At 44.5% G+C, this 13,730-nt stretch overlaps 1 protein-coding gene across 1 annotated transcript in view; it reads right to left on the bottom strand.

Moving 5' to 3' along the window:
• Positions 1 to 7,598: 7,598 nt before the first annotated feature.
• The window catches only part of Htr5a (5-hydroxytryptamine receptor 5A), a 10,061-nt gene continuing 3,929 nt past the window's right edge, over positions 7,599 to 13,730 (bottom strand). Inside the window, exon 2 of the mRNA XM_031379908.1 lies at positions 7,599 to 8,493. Coding sequence (XP_031235768.1) covers positions 8,161 to 8,493 — 333 coding nt within the window. The 3' untranslated portion in view covers positions 7,599 to 8,160. The remainder of the gene's footprint in view (positions 8,494 to 13,730) is intronic.

Genomic DNA, 13,730 nt, shown 5'->3' with positions numbered 1-13,730 from the left:
CTGAGTCGGCCGCTGGGTAGAGCCTCTCAGAAGAAACTTGCCCCTGTCTGCAAGCTTAAGAGTATCATTAATAGTGTTAGGGACTGGTGCTTGCCCATGGGATGGATCTCAAGTTGGGCCAGTTATTTGTTGGCCATTCCCTCAGTCTCTGCTCTCTCCCCCATCCCTGCATTTCTTGTAGACAGAATTTTGAGTTCAAAGATTTGTGAGTGAGTTGTTGTCTCTTATCATTCCACTGGGGTTCCTGCCTGGTTACAGGAGGTAGCCTCTTCAGGTTCCATATCCCCAGTGTAGTAAGTCATTGCTAAGGTCACCCCACACACACACACTGATTCTTGGGTGCTTCCCTTATCCCAGATCTCTGTCTCACTGTGGAGATGCCCCCCACCTCCTCACCCCCATCATTTACAGATTTCCATTCTTTTTCATAGCCATTTAGCCATCTCTCCTGTCCTTCCCCACACCTGATCCTGAACCCCATCATTCCTTCCCTCCCAGTTCCCACCTCCATCTGCCTCTTATGTCTATTTTATTAGCCCTTCTAAGTAAGAGTCAAGCTTCCTCTCTTGGGTCTTCCTTCTTGTTTAGCTTCTTTGGGTCTATGGAGTATAACATGGTACCTGCACTTTATGGCTAATATCCACTTATGAGTAAGTGCATACCATGCATATCCTTTTGGAACCAGATCATCTCACTTGGGATGATATTCTCAAGTTCCATCTATTTGCCACCAAAATTCATGATGTCTATAAAGAATAACCGAAAACCTCCCATATCCCACCCTTAGAACCCAACTCCTCTTTCTCCTGGTACCCATAAAAAGAGGCCCTCTACCTCAGATAGCCCACTGCTCTCTTGCAGTATATCTGGCCTGGACCTTTATTTTGCTTCTGAACCCTTCCCCAATCCCCAGCTACTTTGCTATTTGTGTGTGATTCTTCAATTCTCAGAACAAAATGCCAAGGACTTGGAAAGAGCTAGTCCAGACCAGACTACCAGCACCAAAAGTCATACAAACCCAAAGTTCTCTGGGGGCAAAATGGAATTACAAAGGCCATCATGCAGGTGTTGGTTCAGACTGAGTACCGGAACCTTGGTGGCAGCAGCAGCAGTGATGTTTTCCAGACGGTGTGGCCTGGGGATGGTTTCTAGGATCTGTCCTCCTGTCTCAGGTTCTATCCCCTGTGACTTCCAATCAAAGGGAAAAGTTGTGGGGCTCCTTGGATCCCAAGAGGAGAGGTGGCTGTCATGGTCAGAGAAGTACTCACTTCTCACGAGCTCCCTGAAGCTCCTCAGGGTCCTGTCATCACAGCAATGATGTTGTCTGCTGTTCTGCTAAGCCAGGAAGAGAAGCATTGATGAGTGAGAAGTTAACACAGCAATGGCACAGAGTAACCAGTGTGACGTGGGAGCTGCAGAGACATCATTTCCTCAAGCAGCCAAATCACATGGGGGGTTGGGTCAGGGGGAAGCCCATTCTGGATAATTCACTCTTCACCCAGCATTTTATGTCAGAAAGCTTCTTTGTATGCAGAGAATGCGGAGCCTGGCTTTCAAAGATGCCTCACTTGGAGACTGGATGCTCCAACAGAAAACAATGAACATCCACGAGGTGGTAACGAAGCAAGGATAATTCCAGATCCCCTGTTATCCCTGTTTTTGAACCAGTGAGTTCTGTTCCTCGAGTCTCCAGAGAACGGAAAGCAGCCCTCAGGAAGTGCTGCTCACCGGAAGACTTCCATCAGCAGCCATTCTAGAGTGACAAGCTCCTACCCTGGGAAGATGGAGGACAGGTGATCTGCAGTTTACACAGCCAGGCTGTGTGTGGATGGGGGAAGGTGGGGAGGAGCCTGAGTCGGGACCATGGGTCAGCTGTCTCTCATCTATACTCTTGAGGCCTGTGGGCACTCTACTCGGGGTGGAAGTGTGGTGGATGGTCTTGCAAATGGATTTTGACATCTGAGTGAACAAGTAGACCCCGGGTCTCCTGGTCCAGGCCACACTTTTCAGAAAGTTCTCCCTCCATACAAGGCTTCCGTACATCCCAAGGCCAGAGCCAAACCCTCTTGGGCAACAAGAAGAATGAGTCCTCACACCTGTTGGCTCCTCCTCCCCAGGGCATACCTCAACCATTAACAAGTCAGCCACAGTGGAGGCACAGCCATGAGTGGTGAGAGGTGGAAGAGGCAGATGACTTCCTGTTCAGGTTTCATTTCTGAGGGTTAACATGTCCTGACAACAACAAGCAGGTTTATTGGACTACAGTTCCAGATTATAGTCCATGACTTCAGGGAGGCCAAGGCAGGAAGCTCAGGCACCACATTGCAGTCAATAGCAGAGGGAGAATAAACCACGATCCTTGTTTGCCTGCGCAATGCTCAGCTAGCTTTCTTTACTCTCACGAAGTAACAGGACCCAGTCCATGAAATGGATCCACCTATGCTCAGGGTGGTCTTCCCACCTCAATTAAAAATCAAACAGGCCCCCACAGGCTTGCCCACAGGTCACCCTGATAACTCCTCAACTGAAACTCTTCCAGTGCTGGGGAACAGTGGCACGTGGCATTAGTTCCTGCACTCAGGAGGCAGGGGTAGGTGGATGGATTTCTCTGAGTTTGAGGCCAGCCTGGTCTACACAGCAAGTTCCAGGCTAGTGAAGACTACACAGTGACACCTTGTCTAAAAATGAAAAAAAAAAAAAAAAAAAAAAAAAAAAAGGAGAAACTCTCTTACGTAGTTCTAGATTTTGTCAATTAACGGGTACAATTAACCAGCACACTTCTTCTTAAAGGAGTCAGGTCCCACCAGGAAACAAAAAACAAAAAACAAAAAAAAATACCTCGGTTCAAGATAGCTCTTCCTTCCTGTGGGACTTATACCAGACAGATGGGATTTAGCATGGTTGCCTGGAGTAGGCAGAAATCCTGTACAAGCTTGTTTGGATGGAGATTGCCCATCAGCCTCCAGGAAGCAGTGGTAAGACTTATTGAGGGGCTAGCCATTCCCATGCAATGGCTTCTGAATGTGAGTTCTGCATCTCACATCACACTGGCAGACAGACAGACTGACTAATGGACTTGTGGCCTGTTCTGGACATGTCAGAAGCTAAACCTTCTTGAGGTACCATCAGAGTCTGGTACAACTGTGGCAGATCACTTGTCCCTGATGAGTCACTGCTGGAGCCTGTTCTCTTTAGCTCCTCTGAGGTCCCCAGAGAGGCCTGCAGTTGCTTTCCTGGTGCCTGCTGGAGGATACCACCATCTGGCCAGCCTTATTTCTCTGTGGTGCTTCTTGTGATCAGCTCCCAGATGCAGAAACCTGGCCCTGGCATGACAATGGTGCCTGAAGAAGCAGCCACCAACTCCTCTTCCATGGGGCCTCTCAGGCAGAAAAGTGTGTCTGGGTCTGAGTTGCAGCCATAGCTGAACCTCCCCTGGAAGAGCATCAAGCATCCTTCTTGACTCTCCATCTGTAGAGTAGAGCAGAAGGCCAGAGGAAATCTCAGACCCAGGCTTCAAAAATGGCACTGTGCCTCTTCCCATCATTTTTGAAGCCTTGGCCTATAGAGCCTGAAATATCTGCTCACTTGTCACTATTGCACCTGGAAAATACAAGGCTTCACGTGACCCAGAGAGTCTCAGATCCCCAGCAGAGCAGAGCTTTCCCTTATCCTGTTATCTACAGTGGGACAGCAGATCTGTGGTTTCTTTCTTGTTTCTGTAAGCATGTTCCTAGTCACTTTCATGAGTTTGAGCAGGGTATCTTGGGCCTCCTCAAAGCCTGTCTGATATAGTGAACCTGGCAATATGGGCACAAGTAATGGGCACTGGTGTTTCTAGTGATCGACTTCTGCTATGAATTCCAGGTAATAGTAACACCCCCCCACACACACATATTGACATTCAAGAGTAATGGAAATGGGGCTGGAGAGATACTCAGCTAAGAGCACTTGCTGCTGTTGCAGAGGACCTGGGGTCAGCTCTCAGCACCTACATCAGGCAGCTCATGATTGCCTGTAACTCCAGCCCCAAAGTATCTGTGGCCTCTGGACATCATAGGCAGCCATACTCATATACATAAGTCTGCACACATATTCACATAATTTAAAAAATATTTTTAAAGAGTAATGGAAAGCAACCCACAAATATTTGGATTGTATACTAGAGACTCAAATCCACATTTACACCTTGTAATGTTTTTTATCAGTATATCTTTGCATTGAGATGCAAGTGCAATTTACTCCTTGTGCATCAGGTGTCCCATGCTCTAGGAAACATTTGCAGAGTGTATGATTTAAATGTTGTCCAGAGATGCTAAATACATATGAATGATGATGTATGAGTTCATCTTATGAAAATATGAATAATCACTGTTTTTAGTAATTTAGTTAATATTATTATATATAGTTAGTATATATTATATAACAGAGATTCAGTCAGTTTGATTATAGTGTCTTTCTCTGACTAGAGTGATCAGAATCATGGAGCTCTGAGAAGCACTAACTTCCATTTCTCCCTCAGCCTTAATGAAAAGTTCAAAGGAAATAGACCTTTAAAAAAATGTATCTGGGCCTGGAGAGATGGCTGTGTGTAAGAGCACTGGCTCCTCTTCCAGAGTACCTGAGTTCAATTCCCATCAACTAGATGGTGGCTCACAAATATCTGTACAGTTCCAGGGGATTTGGTGCCCTCTTCTGGATTACACAAGTACTGCAAGCACATAATACGTGTACATGTAGACAATCATACAAATAAAATAAAAACTAGAGGTAAAAAAAAAAATCACTGCATTCATTATTTTAAAATTATATGTACCTCTGTATAGGTTTGCACATGTGTGCGTGCCTGTAGCACCTGCTCAGGCCAAAGATATCAGATCCCCTAAAGATGGAGTTAAATGTGTTTATGAGTTGCCTAATATGGGTGCTGGGGCTAGATAGAATCCAGGTCATCTGCAAGAGCAGTATGTGCTCATAACCACTGAGCTGTCCTTTTAACATCAAATAAAGCTTTAAGGAAAAAAACAGAAAGATAAATATTGAAGTATGGGACTGGATGATAAATCCCACTAGAAATTTCAGATAGACAGACATGGTCCAGTTTACACTGGACTCTATTTGTGGTGTCCATTCCTTCCCTTGTGGGTACTCAACAAACACATCTCCCATTATAACACTGAAAAACCCAGTGACCATGGGGACAGGAAAAATGAGCAAGTAAGCAAGTCTTATGAGCCTAGTATGTGAACTAAGAAATACATGGAAGCAAAAAAAAAAAAAAAAAAAAAAAAAAAAAAAAAACCAAGTAAGTCCTCCATTGCATTGCTTTCATGCACAGACAGGAATCCACATTAAACTATATATGAATGAATTCCATGTCCACAGTCACGAAGCTGGCGGTCTAACTCCCTATATCAGTTCACACTCTGGTGTAAAGGTTGCCTTGGCAGGAAATTCAAGATAACCTCATGTCAAAACTACAAAGAAATCATCACAAATTTTCTATTTTGGAATGTTGATGGGTACAATTTATTATATACAATATAATATGTCTGTGCCTTCATATTATATACATAGTTTTGATTTGTGCATTTATGAAATCAGGGACATGGAATATAATGGAGTTTTATTGCCCAAGTGTTTGTAGATGTTTTGAATGGTGGGTAAAATATTTTCATTGAGGTGATATGGGGGGATGGCCTCATGTGGTGATAAAAGTGGTGTTGGTCAGAAATCTTCTAGTGGCAAGGATGGACTAAGTGAGGACTCCAGTAAAGGACAGACACAGTGCAGAGTTTGCAGTCAGGACATTCTATGTGCATCATTTTCCTAGGACACAGACTCAACAAAAACCACCTTCTTATATCCTGTCAGTTGTGACCAAGGCCAAAAAAAAAAAAAAAGAAAAGAAAAAAATCTCTTGTTGAAACTCTTAGTGAAACCTTGTGATGCGAACAGTCATGAGCCCTTCGCTCTGGTCACTTTCCAGCCTGGCTCAGGCCAGTCCCCAGTGCAGGGTGTGTGTCTAGCCCAGGCCACTTCCCCAAGACAAAGGACATCAGAGTACTGGAGAGTTTTTATCTAAAAACCCTCTTGGTCTGAGTGTGGTAATACATACTTTTCCAGCATCCAGGGGACAGAGGCAGAGGTAGAGACAGGAAGATCTCTGTGAGTTTGAGATCAGCCTGGTCTACACAGTGGGTTCCAGGACAGCCAAGGCAGTCCTGTGTCAAACATAAATGAATGAACAGATAATTAAAAATTCATAAGGATGAAGTTGTCACACTTCCAGACAACTCTCTGCAATGGCACCGTCATCTGGCTGGCTCTGAGAACCCACTTCCTAGACGAGGATTCTTCAGCAAACGGTCCCTGTATGGCTATAAAAGCAGCCCAGCGGTTCTCACTGCTGGGGTGGGATCTGAAGAGTGGGTGCTTTTGCTCCCTCAGGATTTTGCTGAGAACCATGTGCTAAGAGTTGTCCACAGCCCTGTAGGTTCTGGTGGCTCTCTCTTCAGTTTATGGGAGAAGTCAGCGCAGACAGGGTTCTGCAAAGGTGACGGACTCTCTTTTCCCTCCTTGGCTCTTTTTTTTTTTTTTGGGTTTTCGAGACAGGGTTTCTCTGTGTAGCCCTGGCTGTCCTGGAACTCACTCTGTAGACCAGACTGGTCTCAAACTCAGAAATCCGCCTGCCTCTGCCTCCCAAGTGCTGAGATTAAAGGTGTGCGCCACCACCGCCCGGCCCCTCCTTGGCTCTTTTGATAGTGTTCTCAAAGTTCCCTTGGGATACCTTTGGAGGGGAGAGTGTGCCCAAGGTTTCCTATGAGTATAAACACTGTGTCTGTATAGACTGTATTGATTCACCCGTTACATTGCCAACTTGATAGTGGCATCACTTTACCCTTGTCTGCCTAACTGGTCAGGTTCATATACCAACAAAACCATCATTGTAAAATGGCCAGCGCTCCTGTTTATTTCATGTGTCTGATAGTCAGGTCCTTATAGTCACCAACTATGAAACTGTATTAAAAAATAAATAGCTCATGGCTGTTATTAGCCTCTAATTTTACTATTTAGGAAAGAAACATGAAGGCTAGAAACATTTAAAGAAATTACACCAAGAAAAAAACCATAGCAATAAGTAATTTTGACAAATTCTGTAAAAATGGTAGATTTTTCTGTTGTTCATGTTTTTCTGTTGTTCTGTTGTTCAGAACAAATGTTCATTTGTTCTGTTGTTTCAAAATGCAAGGAAATATTTTGTTTTTCCAATTCATAGACTGAGTTGATTTTAACTAGGAACTGTCCTTTTCTACAGAAAGAGAGACAGAGACAGACAGAGACAGACAGAGATAGACAGATAGACAGACAGAGAGGCATAGACAGAGATAGAGACAGAGAGAGACAGGCAGACAGACAGACAGACAGAGGAGGACTTTGTGTTTACAGTGAACAAATGATAAAGACAGGAATCACTGTCATCACAAATTGGATGGTGCTTTGATGTTTGGGGACAGAATTTTGTAATCAAATGTTAGGAAGGACCCCGTATTTGGACATACACTCCAGGACCACATAGCAGAACTCCGAAATGAGGTGTGTTCTGGGAAGTTTGCCTTTATGGTCTGCTGCATTTCAAATACCTGTTGCTATTTTTGTTGTTAGATAGGTCAGGCTGGTTTTAAACTTACTATGTAGCCCAGGCTGACTCCAAATTTGAGCTCCTCCTGCCTTAGTCTCCTCAGTGCTAAGGTTACAGGGGCGTGCGATCCCCACTGGCTTTCAGCCTTGTTCTTTCTGCCTTTCTCTGCCTGCTTCAGTTGTCTCACTTCCTCCCTCCTGTCTGTTCTGATCAAATTTCTCATGTCCCTGCTGCAGAGGAGTTGGAGGAGAAATGGGCACTTTGTGGGCCAGGTCCGTGGCTGCTGGTACAGAGAAAGGAAGAGTGCCCAGATTGGGGACATAAGCCACCAAAGCTTTCAGGTGAAGACAACTTCCAACACATGGGCACAGAACTGAAATGAGCTGAGCTCTGATGTGACCCTGGTGCCCTTGGCAGATGGATCTTGTCCTCAGGACAGCTGGGCAGACTGCAAAGGTTCATAGGACAAGATAACCCACTGAGCTACGAGCTATGGGAAGAAGGTACTCCCATGTGGCCTCTCATTGTTGCTTGGAGAAAAAGACCTTGAAAGCACTACTGTAGCTCCTATTGAATGCTGTGTAGATGAGTGGGTTGAAGAAGGAGTTGGAATAGCCCAACCACAGGAAGATGCTCTTCCAGATGGCAGGGATGTCCCAGGAGCACAGGGGACTCATGAGCTCCGTGACAAAGAAAGGGAACCAGCAGAGCACAAACACACCGATGAGGATGCCCACCATGAGGGCTGCCCTTTGTTCCTTCTGTTCCCTCCACGTATCTCCTTCGGTCTGGAAGGTGACAGTTGCATGGCGGACTGTGAACACCATCTGGGGATGTTGTGTAGCATCCTTTACCTGCAAGGCACAAACAGACACGTTGTAAGGAAATGCCACTTCACACTTGCCAGGAGGTGGTCAGACAGAACCCAGGTATGGATGGGCTTGGGACCCACAAACCATTCCAAAGGAAGTGTTGAGGCTTAGTCGGGGGAATCCTGAACACTAGAGGGCATAGCAGTGAATGACAAGGCCAGACACTGCATCTTAGGAAGGAGAGGAAGCTATAGCACAGAGTTCAATGCAAGTGGCTATCTGGTTGGCTAAAAGCACAGCAAAAATAAATAGAATATGAGGGTGTCATAGTTAGCTATAACTGTCAACTTGATGTAAGGCAGAATTGTCTGAGAGGAAAGCCTTAATTGAAGAATTGCCTAGATCAGATTAGCCTGTGAGCAGTTCATACATGCATAGGTGTGTGCGCCCTTGTGCACGTGTGTGTGTGTGTGTGTGTGTGTGTGTGTGTGTGTGTGTCCAGCCCACTGTGGGCAATCATCACTAGGCAAGTCATCCTGAACTGTATAAGAAAACTAGTTGTATTTAAGCCAGTGGTTCTTAACCTGTGGATTGTGATCCCATCGGCAATCCTCTGTCTCCAAAAATGTTTACATTATGATTTATAATGGTAGCAAAATTACAATTATGAAGTAGCAATGAAGATAATTTTATGGTTGGGGGCCACCACAACATGAAGAACTGTATTAAAGGGTCACCTCATTAGGAAGGCTAAACACCACTGGTTTAAGCCATCTTACAAGCTAGCAAGCTTGTAAGCACCCTCCATGGTTCCTGTTGTACTTCTTTGGCTGTGAAGTGAGTTCCTTGGTTAGAGGTAATGCTGTGTTGAATAGCAAACAGGCCTGCCTTGACTTCCCTCAATGATGGACTATGGTCTCTCATTCCAGGCTAAAATAAACAATCTCCTCTTCTAAGTTGCTTTGGCCAGAGTGTTTTATCACAGTGAAATAAACAAAACCAGAATATGAGGCATGTGCATCTGATGGCAAAGGCATAGGAGACAGGCTCACTCCATGATGGGGAGTTGCTGATGGCCAGTCAGGGAATCTATAGTCACCCAGGAGGCAAACTTCTGAGGCTGGCTGTGAGGGAGTTTCTAGGTGGGGGAGACACACCTCAAGTGTTTGTGGCACCATCCCATAGGCTGGGCTCCCACACTGAAGAAAAGGGGAAAGTGAAAAGGTGCCAGCACTGTGTCTTTGTGTTCCCCAAATGCACATACTAGGACTCCCGGGAATTCTCTGACTTCCTCCCTCAAGAAGTCTGCACCATGCTTGGCATTTTTTTTTTTTTCTTGAGCCAAACTGAGCATTGCCGGTGGCAGTAGGGATCCTGGCAACATGAGGATACTATCAACATTGTGACTACTGAAGACGTGGCGATGCTGCAATACTAGGGGTACCGAAGATGTGGGCACACTGGGACATGGTTTTGTATCAGCAGTTCTTCAGAGGTTAGTAACAGAGCTCCATATTTTACGGAAAAGCATTTCTCCCATTGTTCTCTGTTTTTCTTCTGGATGCTATGATAAAAAACCATGACCAAAAACAATTGGGGAGTAAAGGGTTTTCAGTTTACACTTCCAGGTCAGTCTTCATCAGTGAGAGAATCGGGGCAGAAGCCTAAGCAGAAGCTGAAGCAGAAACCTCATAGAATGCTGCTGGCTGACTCACAGCCTCATTCTCTGCTACCCGCACACACCACATGCTCAGCTGCTCTTACACAGTGCATGCTCAGCTGCTCTTACACAGCGCATGCTCAGCTGCTCTTACACAGCGCATGCTCAGCTGCCTAGGCATTGTGCTGACTGAAGTGGACTGGGCTTTCCCACCTCATTCATCAGTCAAGATAAACTCTCACAGGCGTGGTCACAGACCAATCTGCCTTGAGCAGATTCTCAGTTGAGGTTGCCTCTTGCCAGGAAACACTCCACGTTGGGTCAACTAACACACTTCCATATGAAACTTGGGTCCTTCCCCAGGCCATGTTCTGGTGCTGTGTTCAATACCAAACCTTTAGCCTCCTATAAGAGGTCAGTGATTGAAATCACTGTCCATGGGCTATTAAGAGATCCTGGCTGCTTCCATTTTTCTCTTGCTTTCAGGTTTGTTTCCTGGCTTCCAGACCTTGGCTCTATGCTAATCAATGGCTACAATGAAGAACTTAACAGAGTCTATAGAGTAACCTTATACTGATTACTGCAAGAGTTTAGGATGCTCATGAGCAGGTCTTAGAGAGGCGAACACGGTGTGAATGGACAGACCAAGCTAGATCTTCTCCATCACCTCGGACATACAGTCAGAACAGGTACTTCACAATTTCAGACTCACTGAGACTATCAAGGTATAGTCACCTTTTCTCTATCAATAACTGCTATTTAGGGACAGGCACCACTGCTAAAGCTCTTGTTTTTTTCCAAAATGTTGGTATGCTAAATAATTGTTTACAGTTTTACTACAAATCTACCATGTTCTTACTACTGTCAATTAATTTTACCCTGCTTTGTGGTACTGAAATGGGGACAAAGACTCTCAACTCCAGCATATGAGTTCATCTGATTTGTAAGACAGGTCTACCTGGACCTGCCAGAACACTCAAGAGACAGACATACAGATTAGAAGCTCGAGGCATGGTGGTGATAAAAATGTTCTGACACAAGGGCAGAATGATTGTTCTGCAGCTATGGTAACAAGGAAGCTTGCTGGTTGTGTAAACCTCTTCCACTGATCAAAGACAATGCAGTTTCCCTGGCATAAGCTTGTGAAGGAGCCAGTCATCATTAACCCTTACTCCTTACTCTCGGGAGCCAGCCAATCAAATAGCCTGACTCTGAGAACCATTCACTCAGTCTGGGAGTCCACACTCTACAGAGTGCACTGCCCCACTGAGCGACCTCCCACACTGAACCTGTTCCACTCTTGAGTTTAGAGATAATCATGATCTCCCCTGTCCTAGGGACAGTTTAGGACAGCAGGCTTTCTTTTAATGTGCTTTTCTTCCAGCTATGCCCCCCCTTCCTCCCCCCCTCTGGCCAGTTCTAAAGGTAGGATGGAGACATTTTCAGGACCTGTCATAGCATCTCACCAGAAGGCATTCAATGGACTCCAACTCCAGGCACCTTGTTCAAGGATTACTGGTTCCTTGGATTCTGGCTGCTCCCTGAGTTCTTACTGCTGGATGCTGTTTTGCTCTTCCAGAATTTGCAAACAAGGATGACCATGTGCTAGGTCATCATGTAGAGCTCTTTACTTCAAGTAACTAAAGCCTCACCTTGCAGTCTGCAGTTAGGTCTTGGATTAGATCTTTGTTCAAGGTGTAGACCATGTATCAGAGGGCACACGGTCAAACACCACTGTGCTATGCCGTTAATCTGCAGGGCGGGGTCTACAGCTGCTTGGTGTTTTTAGGGTTTTTTTTTTGTTTTAAAATTTTATTGTGTGTGTGTGTGTGTGTGTGTGTGTGTGTGCGTGTGTACATGTGTGCACATGCACATGCAGCTACTCTCAGAGTGCAGGGTATTGGGTCATGTGAAGCTAGAATTATGAGCTGCCAGACATGAGTTCTGGAATTGAGCTCGGGTCCTCTGCAGGACCAGCAAGCACTCTTAACCACTGAGCAATCTCTGTCCAGCCATAGTCAGTTTGTCTAATTTATATCTAGAGGCTTTACAATATTGATGCCCCCCCCCCGGTCTTTCTCTAGCATGTTCTTGAAGCTTTATCAAACATCCTAAATGAACTGTCCTTTTTTTCAAGATGTTTTTGTTCAGGAAAAATACAAGTATTCTGTAAACTCACCAGGTATAAAGTCAGATCTATAAACTGTGAATTCAAAGTCTATTCCAGAACCAAGGGAATAGGCAGAACTTTCCTAAGCTTCAGAGAAAGGACAGAAATATGTTGTAGAGTTTAGAATTTCATTAGAATAGAAAACAAACCACAGTGCTGGATCTGTCACAGACTAAAGTGAAACCTCTTCAGATTTGGAAGTATTTAAAAGCAGGATGGAGAAGAGAAGATTTATCTAATCCAACTGTAGAAATGTAAGCATAAAGACAGAATATGGCTCACATAAGGTGACTTCAGAAGCTTTGCTTGCACAGGATGACTGAAGAAAAGGTGCAAAATTGCAAATAAAGATGGAAGATAAATTTAACAGAAAATCCACACAGCATTTTTGTGGAATGGAAGCCCACAGCTTATAGAATAGACATTGAAGCTGAAGCTCAGACCTCTCTCTCTCTATCTATCTATCTATCTATCTATCTATCTATCTATCTATCTATCTATCTATCTATCTATCTCTCTGTCTGTCTGTCTCTCACTGCCTCTCTCTGTCTCTCTCTGTCTTTCTCTCTTTCCAGGATCTTTTTGTATAGCTCTGGCTGCCTTGGAACTCACTATGCTGGCCTCAAGCTCACAGAGATCTTCCTGCCTCTGCCTCCAGGATACTGGAATTAAAGGAGTGCACCATCATGCCTGGCTTAGTTTTTTCTTTAAATAAATGGACTCAAAAATAAGAAATAATTGGACTTGTGAACCCAACCAACTTAGAAAATAGCCAACATAAGGCTAGATGTTTCCAAATAGTCTTAAAAAGTAAAGGCCAGAGATCTATGCAAGATGTGGTTCTCTGGATAGCCCTAAATAAGCCTCTATACCCAGAAATATGGGAGACTATACATACCAATATATTATCTATTGTTTCTCTTTCATCTTTTTATATATGTCATATATTAATTATTTGTTATCTATCATCTATCACTGTCATCTGTCATCTATCTATATCATAATCTATTAGTGGAAGACTCCTTAAAAGAATCAGTATCTCTTATTAGCTTGAAATTACTATTCAACATCTGCTCAATGAAGTTATTCCAAAGGGAATGCAGTCACCTACCAAGTCCCCATCGTTCTAACTTGAGAGGACATTTGCCTGTACCATGGCTGCCCTGCTTGTTTGCACCAAGTTAAAGCTGCCTGTAGCCATCACACCATAAAGATCAACTCATTTGATACACTGTTTAAAATTTATTTGGGGTGGGATGGAGAGATGGCTCAGAGGTTGTGAGTACAGCTACTCAGTTGGATGTGGTGGCTCATGCCTTCAATCCCAGCCCTTGGAGGCAGAGGCAAGTGAGTCTCTGAGTTTGAGGCCAACTTGGTCTACAAAGTGAGTTCCAGGACAGCCAGGGCTACATAGCGAGACCATGTCTCAAAAAAAAAAAAAAAAAAAAA

This window comes from Mastomys coucha, unplaced genomic scaffold (assembly GCF_008632895.1).
Source record: "Mastomys coucha isolate ucsf_1 unplaced genomic scaffold, UCSF_Mcou_1 pScaffold19, whole genome shotgun sequence".
Taxonomy (NCBI): domain Eukaryota; kingdom Metazoa; phylum Chordata; class Mammalia; order Rodentia; family Muridae; genus Mastomys; species Mastomys coucha.
The sequence above is the reverse complement of the archived record's forward strand: the minus strand, read 5'-3'. Positions and strand labels throughout refer to the sequence as shown.